The 18,909-nt window shown below is 33.3% G+C and overlaps 1 protein-coding gene across 3 annotated transcripts in view; it reads right to left on the reverse strand.

Moving 5' to 3' along the window:
- Positions 1–18,909, reverse strand: part of LOC129746341 (uncharacterized) — a 583,019-nt gene that overhangs the window by 148,837 nt on the left and 415,273 nt on the right. For all 3 annotated transcript variants that reach the window (XM_055739955.1, XM_055739954.1, XM_055739953.1), the window contains exon 9: positions 11,035–11,235. In XM_055739955.1, coding sequence (XP_055595930.1) covers positions 11,035–11,235 — 201 coding nt within the window. The remainder of the gene's footprint in view (positions 1–11,034; positions 11,236–18,909) is intronic.

Here is an 18,909-nt window from a genome sequence, read left to right on the forward strand (position 1 = left end):
ACTGGCTATGAAAATAATCGAGTAAAATAAATGTCAATTGATCAAATTCTGGCATAAGAACGTGGCAGAAAGTCACCCTTTCAAAGAATCTTATGAAAATAGTCAACATGTTATTTAAAACTTATAAGTTATTCAGTATAAAATGACTTTATCGTATAACGTTTTGAATATTCATTTGCGATTGCTTCGCCTCGTCTTTATAATCAGTCAGTGAGCCTTGCAGAAGTTTATCCGATCAGTTTTGAGTTTCAAAAATTTAAAAAGTTGAGTGCAGGGGAGAAAAGGAAGGGATGCACACTGTCCTTTCTCCTCCAATTTGATCTTGTTGAACTAAATTAGACTATTGGAAAAATTTCTGAAAATTTTTAAATTAATTTCTATATAAACTTATTTTGATATTCTTTGATTAAACTTCAATCTGAGAATCAAATGTTCTATGCGAGAAAATGATGATAAAAAGGTTTTCGAATTTTTGTAAACCAGGAAGTTTAAAAAAATTAATATTAAGCTCCTTTAAGAATCTATCGCTATGAATGTCATTTTATGAAATGAAAATAACACATTCGTTGTTGAATAGAAAAAAATTTGAAGAAATCCGTTAGTTATGTTTTTATTTTCTTGAGCTTCTTTATATAAGCGCAGGGTACACAAGACGAAATTTTTTAACCCTCATTTCGAAACTTTACGTTCGAAAAAGCAAAACTTTGAGATATGTTTTCGATAACAATTGCTATGAATTTATAACTGATTTAAAAACACTGATAATTCCCCTGTGTTGTGTTGTGAGCCTACTTGGTTGAATGATTCAACTGAATCAAAGCAATCGAAAGATTCCTTTTAATTCAACCACGGTAAATGAAAAGTTCATATACCAGTATTTCGATAGCAACTTACTACCTTCTTCAGTTAACGTTTTCGATTCGTTCGAAAACGTTCACTGAAGAAGATAGTAAGTTGCTATCGAAATACTGGTATATGAACTTTTCATTTACCGTGGTTGAATTAAAAGGAATCTTTCGATTGCTTTGATTCAACTGATAATTTATTATTATTATGATTTTTTTTCTTAACCCTCCAAAGCTGTTCGGATCAATATGACCCGAAGCGAACATTTCAAACCTTTTTATCATCATTCTAATATACTGAAGAACTGGGAATTTTGTATGGTGGTCTAACCGATTTTACCGAAACCGGTAAAACCGTCTATTTTCCAATACCGGAAATACCGGCTATTGAGACGTAAAAAAACCGGTATTTCCGGTAATTTTTTTATTATTCTTTTGCATGGAAATAAAATTGACACAGCTAAATTTTTTTTTTATCAAATATGTATGAGTGCAAATATTCAAATTTTGTTTAATCAGCTTCCAAATCTAAGCACAATAAACATTACTGCAAGGTTATGCGAGATTTGATTATTATTAAAACTTGTCGATGTAGATTTTTGGGTTAAAGCTATAGTGGAATTCAAAAGAGCATTGGCAAGCTGCCATCTCTCTCTTATACAATATTTTTTTTATGAAACTTTACACATTTCAGTTCAGCTAACGATGTAACGCTTCACAACATTTAAAGACTGTTCAAGTGTACAATGACTGAAGAAAGGATATAGCAACAAGAAATTTAAGATTGCTTCACTATTATCATTGTATTTTTTATTGAAAAACTGGAATTTTGTCAAAAGAAACACACTTGGGCAGAAACTGCCGTGAATTCGTGCACCCATGGTGGATAACCAACATACAAACATACAAAACTGGAATTTTGTCAAAAGATGCAATAATGATTTATCTATAAACAGGCCAAGTTTATCAAAATCAGCGGTGCTGGGCTTTCACAAATTTTAAATTTTAAACCAACAAAAAAAAATTAAAACGGTCAGCAGTTAAACACATGTTTATCTATCAATATTTCATCAAGGTAGTTAATGGAACTCTGTTGTTTTTATTTTAAACGCTGTTGAAGTTTTTTTTCAGAAAAAGCAGTAACAAAGTTTTTATAAATTTGCAACAGAATTTTAATAAAATACGTATGGATCAGATCCAAACAATTATATTTATTGCTGAATTTTGACTGGATTTTGAATAGATTGTTATTCCTATTTGTTCGTTTTTATGTTAGAAAGGCAATCTGAATACGATCAAGACACCTATGTTGCGGGAAAAATATTCGTATTTTCGACAACGAAAATCTGAAATTCTGTGTGTCAACCAGAAACTTTGTCACATAGTTTTGTGTTTTGCCAAATCAAATTAAGTAATTTTTTAACTGAAAAATCTTTTTGTATATCAATTTGTATAAATTTTATATATCATTTTCATGAAATACGTTTTAAAACTTTTACTAAATCTGTAAAATCTGTTCTTAAATCTGAATATTGTATTACAGAGTACAGGACAAAAATTCGTTGAAAATTTTATTAAACTTCTATATTTTCTGCAACCTCACAGCAAAATTATAATAATGAAATGACGATGATAAATATTATAATTATCATGAGGATGACAGATAGATTTATGACAAACTGATAATTTAAAGGCACAATACCATATTTTTCAATCGAAAATGTTGCTTAGCTATTGCGTTATAAATTCTGAGCATTTTATGCCATTACTACTGCAATTAGACGAAACTTTTTCATGAATTCGATATGCTTTAAAAATTACCGGTTTTACCGGTTTTATCGGTTCTATAAATTACAAATACCGAAATACTGCATTTGAAAAAAACCGGTAAATCCGACCACCCTAGAATTTTGTCATACCAAGTGTGTTCTATGAAAATAATGATCAAATTAACAACAAAAAAATTAAAATTTGAGTTTTGAAAATCGGTTCATTGGAAAATGAAATACAGAAAAAGCTGGATGTAGTTTTTTTTAAGTTACATTTTTTTTTATCGGAAGATCTGAGATAGCGGTCAAAACTTTGAATTTACAGCTTTGATTCTAGATTGATTTTTCGTTTAACCCCCTAAAACTCAACCCCAGGGTTCACAAAAAAATTCCGTAACCCCATATCCAATAACTTATATTAATCTTGTGCACAGAATTTTTTAAACATGTTTCTCTAACAATTCAAACTAATGAAAACATTTTGACAACCAGATGTCAAAAGCAACAGCTAAATAAATAAAAAAATAGCTTTTGACAGTTTGGTCTTAACTTCTCCATCATTCTGATAAATTTACGAAAAAAATTTATTTAAGTTAGCTAGAAAAGATGTTATACATACCTACTCCTTTCAGTTAAACTTTTTAAAGCATTGTATCTCTGAAACTAGAAAATCTTTACCAAATTCTGGCTAATTCATTAACAAGGATAATAAAATGATTTTAAATCAGTGTGTATCTATCTACGTTTGTAAGTTCATCAGCTACCATTTACTGATTTTAGTTAAAATTTGTAAATATTAATATTAAAATTTCCAGGTGTCAAATAAAATATATAGAACGATTTGAATTCAGGACGGCATAAAATTCCCAACTTAACCTGAAAAATGCTTTTCTCTTGTGTAGTCGATACTATTCTTTAATGTAGCACCCAGTGTTCGGCATCGCTAACCGAAAAATTAGCGGTGCTATTTAGATCGCTAACTCGGTTAATGTTAGCGATCGATAATTAAAACCGCCAAATGTTGCGTAAAAATTATTGATCTATAACAAAGCGCTAATCGCTAATCGATAGTAGAAAGTTTTGAAAATTATAAGCAAAAGACACATTTTGCAGCCATGTTTAATTATTATATTGACTAGAAAAGTTGTTATCGGGTATCAATAGGGGCAGTTTTCGAACTTATGTTGTAATATTTCTGTCCATATCAGTTGCGTCAGTCCACTTTTAGTTTTTATATTTGGTGAAAAGTTAAGGAAAAACCTTTGAAACAAATTTTTCAAAATATTCACCCGTTTTTCATTATTTCACATCAGTTAATGCAAAATTCTCTTCAGGTAGTTGTTTTGTTTGTCTGAAATAATTTTTCATCTTTTTTAACATTATTAACATTTTTAACTCAAAAGACTGATTGATTTGTTGACTTATTTTGTTCTGGAAATTTTAATTTTTCACAACTTTTTCATCTCTTTTATATTCAAAGAAGGCTTGCTTCAGACATGAATTCAAGTGAAAACAATTCAAAAAGATGCGTATTTCTATGATTCCAGTCAAAATCGAGTTCGAATAGCTTCTGAAATCAATCATTAATGAAAATTTAAATACCTGATCGGATTCAAAATTTTAAATCTTTATGATGCCGAATTTATGATCTCTAAGTCTATGGCCAAATTAACACTTCAAAGAGATAGCGTTCTTCAGTTAGCAGAACTAAAAATTAGTGGAACTTTCTAATCCACTACCTTAAAACAAAATTTAGCGAGAAAATAAATGCGCTAACCGAAAGTGTTAAATATCTGAAAACAATATTGAAGATAAAATTGATGGGAATCTTCTTTCTTCCTGAAAATTCACAGAAGTTGTACTTGAAGATTACAATAAACTTTTGTTCTACAAAAAATCTGAATGATGGAAAATATTTAATTTATCAAACAAAATAGTTTTAGGCAAAATACATTATTTTTAATTAAATTCTGTTTTTTGTTCCAAAAAATAATCCCGGATATATATCTTGTTTAAGAATGAAAAACTAGATGAAATTATTTTTTCGGAGACATCTTAAATGATGATTTTCGGTAAAATAGGCCTTTAAGGATAAAGTGTCCAAAATAAACCAAAAAAATTGCCTTTAAGCTTCTCTTAGTAAAAACGAATGCCACGTGCATGTCAAACTTCTGTCACCATTAAGGAATCTTAGGATTTTAATCAATAAGCATTTTTTTTTGCAAAAATAACTATCCCTTGTAATTTTATGACAATTTCAGTAAGGCATTAGGAAATAAAGGGTTAAAAGTGTTTAAACAAATTAAAACTGCAATATATAGAAAGGTTATATCAAGAAAAAAACGTATATCAATTCCTTTCGTTTTAAAGATTTTAATTTTCCTTTTGAGAACATGTTTGATAGACAATAATAAAGAATAACGGAAGAATTATTGTAAACATTTTTTATAGCCATTTTATGTTAAATATGACTGTATTTAATCTGTTCCTTCATGAAAAAGAAAATCAAAAATCAACTAACCTTAAAAAAAAACTCCGCCTTTGAAAGGGGTTTTATAAAATCAGCAAAAAAAAAACCAATGCAGATCAATATTTAAATGACCAGAATTTAAATGAAAGCGCAAAATATTTTCGGTACAGACCCCGTTCATTTTTGGCAACATCCGATTTTGCCACATGTGCCAAAATTTAACAGTTTTTCGAACGACTTTACCATATAGTTTTCGCTATAACAGGATCAAAATAATTAAGACAAACACCAATACGTTTTTACGTTCTTGAATGTTGATAAAATATAACAACAATAAAAAAAATTCAAAAATATTTATAAAGCACCCAAAAATTCTGAACATTACAAAAAAAGTTCTAAATGGGTCTAAAACATGACCCAAAATATTAAAAATGACTCAAAATGACCAAAAAGCCCATATATTTATGGAATTGAAAAAAAATGTAAATGTAAATGTAAATGTAAATGTAAATGTAAATGTAAATGTAAATGTAAATGTAAATGTAAATGTAAATGTAAATGTAAATGTAAATGTAAATGTAAATGTAAATGTAAATGTAAATGTAAATGTAAATGTAAATGTAAATGTAAATGTAAATGTAAATGTAAATGTAAATGTAAATGTAAATGTAAATGTAAATGTAAATGTAAATGTAAATGTAAATGTAAATGTAAATGTAAATGTAAATGTAAATGTAAATGTAAATGTAAATGTAAATGTAAATGTAAATGTAAATGTAAATGTAAATGTAAATGTAAATGTAAATGTAAATGTAAATGTAAATGTAAATGTAAATGTAAATGTAAATGTAAATGTAAATGTAAATGTAAATGCAAATGTAAATGTAAATGTAAAATGTAAATGTAAATGTAAATGTAAATGTAAATGTAATGTAAATGTAAATGTAAATGTAAATGTAAATGTAAATGTAAATGTAAATGTAAATGTAAATGTAAATGTAAATGTAAATGTAAATGTAAATGTAAATGTAAATGTAAATGTAAATGTAAATGTAAATGTAAATGTAAATGTAAATGTAAATGTAAATGTAAATGTAAATGTAAATGTAAATGTAAATGTAAATGTAAATGTAAATGTAAATGTAAATGTAAATGTAAATGTAAAATGTAAATGTAAATGTAAATGTAAATGTAAATGTAAATGTAAATGTAAATGTAAATGTAAATGTAAATGTAAATGTAAATGTAAATGTAAATGTAAATGTAAATGTAAATGTAAATGTAAATGTAAATGTAAATGTAAATGTAAATGTAAATGTAAATGTAAATGTAAATGTAAATGTAAATGTAAATGTAAATGTAAATGTAAATGTAAATGTAAATGTAAATGTAAATGTAAATGTAAATGTAAATGTAAATGTAAATGTAAATGTAAATGTAAATGTAAATGTAAATGTAAATGTAAATGTAAATGTAAATGTAAATGTAAATGTAAATGTAAATGTAAATGTAAATGTAAATGTAAATGTAAATGTAAATGTAAATGTAAATGTAAATGTAAATGTAAATGGTAAATGTAAATGTAAATGTAAATGTAAATGTAAATGTAAATGTAAATGTAAATGTAAATGTAAATGTAAATGTAAATGTAAATGTAAATGTAAATGTAAATGTAAATGTAAATGTAAATGTAAATGTAAATGTAAATGTAAATGTAAATGTAAATGTAAATGTAAATGTAAATGTAAATGTAAATGTAAATGTAAATGTAAATGTAAATGTAAATGTAAATGTAAATGTAAATGTAAATGTAAATGTAAATGTAAATGTAAATGTAAATGTAAATGTAAATGTAAATGTAAATGTAAATGTAAATGTAAATGTAAATGTAAATGTAAATGTAAATGTAAATGTAAATGTAAATGTAAATGTAAATGTAAATGTAAATGTAAATGTAAATGTAAATGTAAATGTAAATGTAAATGTAAATGTAAATGTAAATGTAAATGTAAATGTAAATGTAAATGTAAATGTAAATGTAAATGTAAATGTAAATGTAAATGTAAATGTAAATGTAAATGTAAATGTAAATGTAAATGTAAATGTAAATGTAAATGTAAATGTAAATGTAAATGTAAATGTAAATGTAAATGTAAATGTAAATGTAAATGTAAATGTAAATGTAAATGTAAATGTAAATGTAAATGTAAATGTAAATGTAAATGTAAATGTAAATGTAAATGTAAATGTAAATGTAAATGTAAATGTAAATGTAAATGTAAATGTAAATGTAAATGTAAATGTAAATGTAAATGTAAATGTAAATGTAAATGTAAATGTAAATGTAAATGTAAATGTAAATGTAAATGTAAATGTAAATGTAAATGTAAATGTAAATGTAAATGTAAATGTAAATGTAAATGTAAATGTAAATGTAAATGTAAATGTAAATGTAAATGTAAATGTAAATGTAAATGTAAATGTAAATGTAAATGTAAATGTAAATGTAAATGTAAATGTAAATGTAAATGTAAATGTAAATGTAAATGTAAATGTAAATGTAAATGTAAATGTAAATGTAAATGTAAATGTAAATGTAAATGTAAATGTAAATGTAAATGTAAATGTAAATGTAAATGTAAATGTAAATGTAAATGTAAATGTAAATGTAAATGTAAATGTAAATGTAAATGTAAATGTAAATGTAAATGTAAATGTAAATGTAAATGTAAATGTAAATGTAAATGTAAATGTAAATGTAAATGTAAATGTAAATGTAAATGTAAATGTAAATGTAAATGTAAATGTAAATGTAAATGTAAATGTAAATGTAAATGTAAATGTAAATGTAAATGTAAATGTAAATGTAAATGTAAATGTAAATGTAAATGTAAATGTAAATGTGAAATTCCAAAACGATATAGGATTTCGTTAAACTTAAGTTTCATGTAATCGTAACACAAAACTGTCATTTTTAGCGAATAAATAAATTTGATTTTTAATAATGGCCACAATGGTCAAAGAACTAAAAAAAGTTTACTGCCAATAGAAGTCCTACGTTTCTGAGGCGCGTTTTGTAAAATTGATCGCTGCAATGGAAAATTTCTGAGAAATTGTGAGTATTGTAAAGATTCAGAAGTAACAAAATCTTACAAAATGTAGAATTAGGTGATCAGTAAAATGGTTAAGAAGCTCTGAAAAGTGATTCGATAAACTTACGTAGGTTTATACCTGCTTGAAAAATAAAGTTAGTTTAAAATTCTATTTTTTTATTTATGAGACAAAAATAACTCATAATATTTTTTTTCAATTTCATTTCTCATCGAAAACATCCAAACCAAGTCTTGAATCGTACAACGCTTCAAAGTATAATGTGATTCAAGAGTGGATGGAAAAAAAACTGTAAGAATATGTATTTTCTCGGTTAGTTCGAAAGACAGCTATTGAAATGCAGATACGTTTTGCATTTTTCTTGAACAGGAAATAGGCAGCTTCCCGCTTTTTATCCAGGCTTAGGACGAAGAAATCCCAGACGCGTGAAATGCTTCCATCCCTTTACTCTCAATGTTACATTGACATCATAACAAATTTTGTAAATTTGTTTCAAAATCTTTAAAAGTAGTTCAATTCAGTGAAGAAAAACAAAATATTATAAAATCATGAAACTGAATAAGATTTCAATTATGATTGAAATCTACCCGAAGTATTTTAATTTCAGCATCGTTTTCCAAAAAATTTCCTCTGCTGGAGCAAAGAGCCAGGGATTTAAATTTTCAGGGCTCCCGTATGGCCCATAACATTGCCGGAGGGACAAATAAATTTGCTTCCGATCGACAGAGCCAAGTGGCATCGACACGGCACGACTGAGTCGAATTGGGCAAACTACATAACACACAACACCAACTCGAACAGAGAGACTTCTGTCTGGTGTAGAGCAACTTTCGTACTTCCGGCGAGGACTTCCGGACCCTGTCTAGGATGGGGGCTGGCTCTGGTAGCCTGGAGGTTTGGAGCCGATTCCTTCCAATTACCGTGGGGCGCCCTGTGGAGGTGTATGGAAATTTAAATTTCGAGTCAATGCATTTGGCGAATAGAATGTCCCGGCAGGGCGGATGATGGGAGCTCCTATTGAATCGCAATCGAATTCTCGCAGACGAATGGGGGGAATTTCTTGTGAGTCAGTCAGCTAGGTTTCTCTGCTAGCCTGCCTGCATGAACAACGTCGTCGAAAGCCCTGCAGGCAAATGTCGAAACTTAATTATCGGTAATGGAAAGGGAGAAAATGAAGTTCGACTCGAATGAAGCGCCAGACGAACATTTTGAGGGTGTCTCACAGTGGTGTTACATGAATATTTGGAGTATGTTCAGGTGTGAAGTAAAGGCTATTGAGTTACAGGAATCTCACGATGGAAAAATTTTGAAATAAATACACAAAAAAATCATTGACACTTGAAAGAATTGAAGGAAATCTTATTCCATAAAAGTATCTTAGAGCTATCGATTTAACTGTGAAAATCATGCATTTTGCATGAGAGTCCTCTCTCATTCAAGAAAATGGTATATTTTTTTAAGATCAATATTTTTCTGAAAGTCTCAAACTATGTTTTAAATCCAATTTCACGAAAATATTTTCAAAGTTGTACGGATTATAGCGTGTTTTATAATAGTTTTGTATAGGAGCCAAAAATTCGTCTCAATTAAAAAGTGGTAGAGGCTTTGGAATGAAATGAATCTTCATATTGATTTCTACATATTGATGATGCTGCCATAGATAACGGCTATAATATGTAAGTAACATTATTGTTTCATGTTCATATACTAAAAAAGCCCTTTTCTTGATCGACTGAAACTTGAAAAAGAGGATAAAAACGTTTAAAATGCATTTTCTTATCTAAGTTTGTGGCATATCGGCAAATTGAAAATCTAATTAGAGAGCAATTATGATAGACATGAAAATTGATAGGTGGAAAGGTCAAAGCTAGAGCGCTTTGGGTAGAAGAAACGAATAGATGGTGAAACTGTGAGCTTAGGGCATTGTTTTTATCGACAGCATGAAACTACTTGTGTGATTCTTTACCGCGCACCTGCTGGCTGTTTGTAGTAAGTGACGAAGAAGCCACATTGCTACCCACAACCAGCCCAGATGGGTCGAACACATGATATTGCGTCCGACCGGGCCGGTCGGACGCAATATCATGTGTTCGACCCATCTGGGCTGGTTGTGGGTAGCAATGTGGCTTCTTCGTCACTTACTACAAACAGCCAGCAGGTGCGCGGTAAAGAATCACACAAGTAGTTTCATGCTGTCGATAAAAACAATGCCCTAAGCTCACAGTTTCACCATCTATTCGTTTCTTCTACCCAAAGCGCTCTAGCTTTGACCTTTCCACCTATCAATTTTCATGTCTATCATAATTGCTCTCTAATTAGATTTTCAATTTGCCGATATGCCACAAACTTAGATAAGAATATATCCCAGCGGCGATCAAAATAAGATAATAAAATGCATTTTAGAATTTTTTGCCAAAAGCTGAAAATTAGTCACTGTAGGGGCATAATGAGAACTCCCATTGGGGCATTATAAGCACCATTGATCGGTGTACAATGGACATTTTCTGCCGCAGAATCTAGCAGCGAATTTAACTCGATGCCGTCAACTAAAAAATTAATACTATAGGAACAACAAAACTGTTCCTCCTGATAATTTGTTTGAAAAATACGTATATGCTTAGAGAAGAGGTTCGCCGCGAGGTAATTTAAAATGAGATTAAATATTATTGGTTTCGAACCAAAAAGACACACATGTGTGTAAAATTCCGATACCTTGAAGATCTTTTTATTAACTTTGCCTAGTAACAGTAGTTAGAGGATATGAATTGCTGAAACAATGAGCAAAAAAACTCATAACAAGTAGGAAACGAGCAAAAAAACTTGTTGTAAACACACTTACCCTTAACGGCAATCGAGACGGTCTGCAGCACTTCCAGCTTTTTGCGATTGGTCGAGCTCTGGCCGACGCATTTGTACGTCCCGGCGTCCTGGTAGACGACGTCCTTGAGCGAGAACTGACCGGTCGGGGTGGAAATGCCGACGCCCAGGCCCTTGAGCCGAGCCGTTATCGGATCCAGGTGGGACCAGCAGCCGAGCGATCCTGCGGACGGCGAACGGCGAACGGCGAAAGATGGAAAAGAGAAGAAGAAGAGAACGAATTGCCATCAAGTGTTTTTTTTTTTTCGTTTCGTGAGCGAGGGAGGCTAACTTTAGGCTGATTTATGGAAAAGTGTTTTTTTATTGCAATTACATAATTATAAAATTAATGTTATAGAGAAAATAATTGAAAAATTCCTCATATCATGACCATAGAAGTAAATCAAGAAGAATGAAAAAGTATGAGATATCAAAACAAGTTTTTCTAATATTTTCTACAGTAATATGGCGTGTGGAAATTTTTTAATTGATCAGTTTTAGGTAAAATCGATTTTTCGTAACTGATAAGCCAATAAACCTACATTAAAATAGAAGCTGATTTTCGATCAGTTTACTACCCTTCATTCAATCAAGGACTTAGATATTACCAAGATATTTTTGTATCAGAGAAACAACGCCTCCACAAAATTGAATTCTAAAATGTATAATATTAATATTTATTAAAGACCTTTTAACCTTGGGAGGTCATTCGGGTCTGGAGGACTGAAATGTATAGAAATTCCAAAAAATAAAATTACAACTTCTTCTGAAATCGTTAAAGAAAGTCATCGAATATTATATATTGAAGATTTGAATTCATTCACCAACTTTATTGAAACCTCAAAATTTCTGTTTTTGCACGTTCTGAAAAAAAAATAACAAAAAGAAAATTTCCATAACTTTTTTATAATAATTCACGATCTTTGGGAAAGTTGATCATTAAGTCAATAAGTATTTGTATTTTACAGTTTTATCAAAAAAGTACTCAAATTAAAGAATTAATGTTAAAGTTTACTTATTTTTCAAGTTATCTCGGAATCTAGTTCTGACAAAAAAAAACCTAATTGAATATTAAGATTCAGCGCCCCTGAACAAGTCAAAATCAGTTCTGAGATTCCTTGCACCTCGAGAAAATGTGAATTTTTTTGTCTTGTGTTATTCGTGATGCTATTTTCAGAAAATTCATAGGCGAATCATGCCAAACATTGATTCAATTAAGTCATTTTACTTCAAAATTAGCAATCTACATTTTTATTTCATGTAGGGGAGAGTGCTCTGCAGTTTCTTTTTCGAACCTGTAGAATCTACAGTCTTTGTTTTGAATAATGTTTATCCTTTTGAGTTGCTGTTTTGTTGGACAATGTCCGGTCAAAAGACCTGTGTAAGTACTAAACTCGTGCTTACTTAAGTTCAACAAGTTTTAGGAGAGGCGTGCGCTTGGTTCAATAAATCTTTTTGCCTGAGTTGCTCCGCTGTTTTCCAATAGGTAACAACAGTGGTGCTTTCCCAGTTATTAAGTCCATAGTCAAGGCACCCTTCGATACTCCGCAGAAAGGTTCAGGTCCAAACAACAGTCCCTGAAATCCTCCCCTAGCTAGTTGGGCTGCTTCTTCGTTCACTAGGATACCGCAGTGGCCTGGTACCCAGAGTAAAAATATTCTGTTCCTTGTGGCCAGGTTTCTAAGTGCAACAATACACTCCCATACTAGCTTGGAGTAACATTTGAACGTACTTAGTGCTCGAAAAGCGGCCTGGCTGTCAGAGAAAATGCAGAAACTTGTGTACCTGTATCTTAAAGGGTGATACGGTCAAAATTTGGTCAAGGAAAAACGCGTGTAAATCGGTGAAATCATTTATTCAAAAAAATCAAATTAAATTTCTTTTTCAAGTTTAATTAGTATAAAATTTAGGAAAAATATTCAGTTGGGCTTCCGCTTTTCCAAATCCGAATTGCTGGGCCTTACGCTTAACCCCTGCCATCAGATTTTGTAGAGCCACCTTGTCCACCTTCTTCGCCGGAGAAAGCCAGTTTGCCTTGAACTGCTGCTCGTCCTTAACAGTTTTTTTGGTCTTCTTTAGGTTCCGCTTGGGGGGGTAGATATTCACATTACGGCAAATCCTCCAAAAATGCCGGGAACACCAAGTCCCTACGCACCATCTATTCATCGACTTCAAAGCCGCATACGACACGATCGACCGTAACGAGCTATGGAAAATCATGGACGAGAACGGCTTTTCCGGGAAGCTGATCAGACTGATCAAGGCGACGATGGATGGAACGCAGTGCTGTGTGCGGATCTCGGGTGAATTGTCGAGTTCATTCGAATCGCGCAGGGGGCTTCGACAAGGTGATGGTCTATCCTGCATGATGTTCAACGTGGCGCTAGAAGGTGTTATTCGACAAGCGGTGGGCGAAATGCGGGGCACGATTTTCAACAGATTAAGTCAACTTATCTGCTTTTCCGATGACATTGATATAGTCGGAAGATCATCTGCGGCGGTGGAGGACATCTACCGCAAATTGAAACGCGAAGCAGGAAGGATTGGGTTGATGATTAATACGTCCAAGACGAAGTACATGCTGGCCTGCGGATCCGAGACTGACCGAACCCGCTTGTCCAGTAATAACAAGGTCACGATCGGCGGCGACGAGCTGGAGATAGTCGAAGACTTTGTCTATCTCGGCTCACTGGTGACCGCAGACAATGACACCAGCCGTGAGATCCGGAGGCGAATTATCAGCGGAAGTCGTGCCTACTATGAGCTCCACAAGCAACTGCGGTCGAGAAGACTTAGCCCTCGCACGAAGTGTAACCTGTATACGACGCTCATTAGACCGGTTGCTCTCTACGGGCACGAGACATGGATATTGCTCGAGGAGAACCTGCGTACACTCGGAGTATTCGAGCGACGAGTATTAAGAACCATCTTTGGCGGCGTACAAGAGAACGGAGTGTGGAGGCGAAGGATAAACCACGAGCTCGCGCGGCTCTACGGCGAACCCAGTATCCAGAAAGTGGTGAAAGCTGGCCGGATACGCTGGGCGGGACATGTTGCGAGAATGCCGGACGACTGTCCTGCAAAACAGGTGTTCGCTACGAATCCGGTAGGAACAAGACGAGCGGGGGCGCAACGAGCGAGGTGGTTAGACCAAGTGGAGCGTGATCTGGCGAACGTGGGGTTTCCGAGGAATTGGAGAACGGTAGCCATGGACCGAGATAATTTTAGGAATTATATTCGTCAAGTTATGTCGTGAGACGGAATACTATATAAATAAAAATAAATAAATAGCCCAGTATTTCTCAATTGGGCGGAGCTCTGGCATGTTGGGAGGGTTCTTGTCCTTGGGAACCACCTGCACGTTGTTGGCGGCGTACCACTCCATGGCCTTTTTATCGTACTGGCAAGATGCCAAATCCGGCCAAAACAGAACGACACGACCGTGTTTCTTCAGGAAAGGCAGCAGCTTTTTATTCTAACACTCAATTTCTTGGTTGACAGTCCCGGAAGCTATGAAAATGCTGCTTTTCAAGTCACAGGTACAGATGGTTTGCCAAACCAGATATTTCTTCGCGAACTTTGACAGTTTCATGTGCTTGAAAATATCTGCTACCTTTCCCCTTCCTTTTGCCGTATAAAACTCCTGTCCCAGAAGCTGCTTGTAGTCGGCTTTGATGTAGGTTTCGTCGTCCATTACCACACAGTCGAACTTCGTCATCATCGTCGTGTACAGCCTCCGGGATCGCGCTTTGGCCGTCGTATTTTGTTTATCATCGCGATTTGGAGTCACTACCTTCTTGTAAGTCGATAGTCCGGCTCGTTTTTTGGCTCGATGCACGGTTGTAGACGATACACCACGCTTATTTGCGGCATCTCGGAGAGAGAGGTTAGGGTTTTGCTTGAAACTACCGGCAACTCTCCTTGTCGTCTCAGCGGCTTTCGGTTTTCGATTTCCTCCCGATCCAGACTTCCTGGCTGTCGACAAACGTTCCCCAAACACTTCAATTACATTTGCAACGGTTGATTTGGCAACTTTTAGCGATTTTGCCAGCTTTGCGTGCGAGTAGCTCGGATTTTCGCGATGTGCGAGCAAAATTTTGATACGCTGCTCTTCTTCCTTGGACGGCATTTTGACAACTGAAAAGTGAATTCCAAAATCAAAATAGGAGCAATATTTTACCCACACACACACCTTCGAAATGAGGGGTGTCAGGTTTTTTAAATGCAAAATTGAAAGAATTACGTCAAGTTGATATTGACCAAATTTTGACCGTATCACCCTTTATGACCAGCGTATCTGTTTATACTCCGTAGTGTTCACAATCTTTTATACTCTGTAGAAATATTCTGCATTCTTTTCTACTCAGTAGAGTTTACAATTTTCGTTACATTGTTACATTTCGTGGTATTAGTATTCTTTTCAACATTCGTGGACTTACGAAATTTCCTTAACCTAGATTTTAGGGGGGCGGGATTCGATCCCTGGACCTCTGACTTATAAGCCAAAGACGTTCGCCATTAGGCTAAAAGACCACCCGACTAGAAGTTGGTCACTTTTTAGTAACTTTGTCACTTTTTTCAGGCTGGTCACTCAGAAGTTACTTTTTTGAAATTTGGTCCCTAAAGTCACTATTTTGTATATAATTTCCTTACAACTGAGCTTATTTTTTAAACTTTTTCTGCTCATTAAATATGTTAAAAACGTTAGTATGTACTCATTATTTTATTATTAGGTTATTCGTTTATTATTCGACGGGTTCCTTTCCATTCCTTTCGAGTCCTGTGGGTAATTCACATGACCCAAATTGAGAGAATGGCTCGGATTCAGTAAGGAAAATTATTGTTTTGTTTTGCTTTGACATATCGCTTACACTTAAACATTATATGGATGACAATTAGAATTTAAACAAGAATAGTTTTTCACCTAAAAATATTTAGATTTTTTGTTTATTTGTGACACTTTTTACCAACGTTTTGGAATTCGTGTCAAGAAAAAAAATATCCTGATGTGACACTATTACAACATGTTTAACCAAGATTTGAAGTGTTATGACTTTTAAACATCACCGAACAACATGAACGAGAACCCCCAAAAGACTTTTAAAGCTTGAATTTGTTAAAAATAATTCTCAACTTAATTTAAAAAAAAAAATCAATCAAAATCTGTACAGTGCACTAGATCACATGGCAGGAAACATTCCATGCTTTCAATGCTCTTGGTTGTATTAAATGGAAGGTAAACTTGTGAAAAGTGACTCAATTGAATCGAAAATATTAGATATTTCATTTCTAAGTTCCCTTATTTCAGACATTTTCGAATCATTTGAAAGATTGGTAGATGTTAATTTTTTAAAGAAATTGTCGTGTTAAATCATTTATGAATATTTTTTCTCTTTAAGTTAGTTTAAATTTGAAAAATTATATTCTACCTTGAAGATTAGTCTCGTAAAACTATTTAGCCTTTTTTGTGTTATTATCATCTTAAGTCAATTTTTTCGCTAAGCTTCTTTAAGTCATTGTCAATCTTCTGTCAACATTATGTCCTTTATCTTTTTTCAAACCTCTATCATTGTTTTGTTACTTTTTCATGAGGTCCTCCCAATTTTTAATTTCATGACTCTTTCATGAAATGAAATTTCTATAAATGTAAATCTTAACTCAATTTCAAGTAAATTCTTTGAACTTGTCGGGCTAAGTTGTCCTAGTCTTTACAGTACGATCTTTTGGTTCCCTCCCATTGTTTCTTTGGAACTTAAGGCTTCTGCGATGGCTTTTCTTCAATTATCTAAGCTCATTTAAAATGTTCCTCTTTTGTCCAACATATTGCTTTATTACAAGTGAGGCAACAGCCTTCCAAAAAACGTTTTTCAATTATCAGAATTGTCTTTAAAGCGTTTTATTTTAGTTTTTAACGTCATTTTTTAGTTAGTTTTCGTTTTGATCTGATCACTAATTTTACCCTAATTTCACTTCAAAGTAATTATTTTGCCCTACTTTTTTACCGCATGGTCGCTTCTAGCCCTGGACCCAAGGTATTTTCTGAGACAGGCGTTGGTCCGCTTTTTTGATGATTTTTGTTTTAAAAATCATTATATCACAGTCGATTTTTATTTTGAACTGTGAAGATTGGATTTGTTCAATGATTTTTTTAAATAAAAATATCTTTTTACTCAAAGTAAATATTCGTTTTCAGTGGAAATTCCACTTTTTCAGTTTAAAATGCGTTTATACAATAGAAACTAATATCGAAAAAAAACCTGAAAAAACATTATTGTGGCACATATCTTTCCACTTGCATTAGATTTCGGCGTTAAACACATTTAGATACTGCACGGTCATTGAACATGCTCAATGTTGTTGTTATTCAGAGGCCAGAGGTTGCCAAAAAACTTGTTAACAATAAGAAATCAGCTATTCGTTTGACAAGCTGAAAAATAGCTGATTGCATTGTTTACTTCAATTGACAGATAAAGGTTAAAGCTTAAGTCTGTTTCACATTGAATCTGGTCGCATCTTTTCATCTACTGCAGCGCCCCTTGTTGTAACATCGCGAATCTATTGACAGTGTTTTGATCCAGATGGTTTGTTTACTTAGTGGTGAAAATTTCATCAAGATTGAAGCAGTCAGTCAAAAGTTATCGTCGATGGAACGCGAAAGGCAAGAGAAAATTCAGCACACTCACGTAGAGAAACCGAAGTGGTCAGGGGTAAAGATCGCAAAATTCCTGAAATATCCAAAATCGACTGTAAATTCGGTGCTGCAACGTTACCGGGAGACCCTTACGGTGGATCGAGCAAAACAAACCAGGCGTAAAAGTGGAACATATGACCGGAAGCGAAGCGAGCAGAGGTAACTCGATCAGTTCACAATAATCCTGGAATCTCCTTGCGTGATTTGGCGAAAAAGTTCAAGACGAACCACAGCACAGCTCGACGAATTTGTTTGCGAGAAGGCTTGCGGTCGTATCATGCAAGCAAACACCCCAACAGGACGCTGAAAAAAAAGTTGTACGAGAAAGTGTTGACCGAGTACAACAGATGCATTTTGATGGACGACGAAACTTACGTCAAAATGGATTTTGGCCAAATACCCGGTAACGAATTTTACCTTGCGAAGCGTAAAGGGAATGTTACGGGTAGATTCAAGTTTGTTTTCGCAGATAAATTTGCTCGTAAGTCGGGGGATGTCGTTAAGTGGTATAAGGAGAACAAGATCGATTTTGTTGAAAAAAGTATCAATCCTGTCCGGAACTGTCCGGATTTTCGTCGTGTGTAACAGCACAGATTTTGTTTAAAGTAACTTTGATGTGAACTTCAATGGTCTTACAAGTGTATTGAAAATGGGTCTAATTCGTGTCTGTCAAGATTACAGAAAAAATATCAATTACACGTATCAACACGAAGTTCGACGTTTTGTGGATCTGGTATTCCTTTAAGGTGGATCGATTTCGGCCACATTCGTTTGTTCGTTCCATTTCTCGCGCCAATCGTTTCCGTTCGAGTGGAGCGAAATTAAAACGCTGGAAAAAACATGGACTTGGCCAATGCTGACTGGCTGCTGCTGCAGTTCCTCGGTATGATGTATGGGGGCAATTATGGGAATGTTATTGCACTTCAGAAACAATGAAATAACTCTCGTGCCCCATCAGCCCATCTCGAATGGTTGAATTTCTGCGCTCTTTGCTGGGCTGTAGACGATTTTTTCCTATCGCTGGAACTGCGCCACGATTTGCTAGATCGTCTGGAGAGAGCCCATTTGTGCTCCTATGTTTTGCAGGTACCGAGAACTTCAACTTTAGCAGGGTTCTGGCAGTTTGCAAAATCGGTCACCGTGTATTTTGAGGTGGATTGTGTTTTT

The sequence above is a fragment of the Uranotaenia lowii genome, chromosome 2 (assembly GCF_029784155.1).
Source record: "Uranotaenia lowii strain MFRU-FL chromosome 2, ASM2978415v1, whole genome shotgun sequence".
In the NCBI taxonomy this organism is placed as follows: domain Eukaryota; kingdom Metazoa; phylum Arthropoda; class Insecta; order Diptera; family Culicidae; genus Uranotaenia; species Uranotaenia lowii.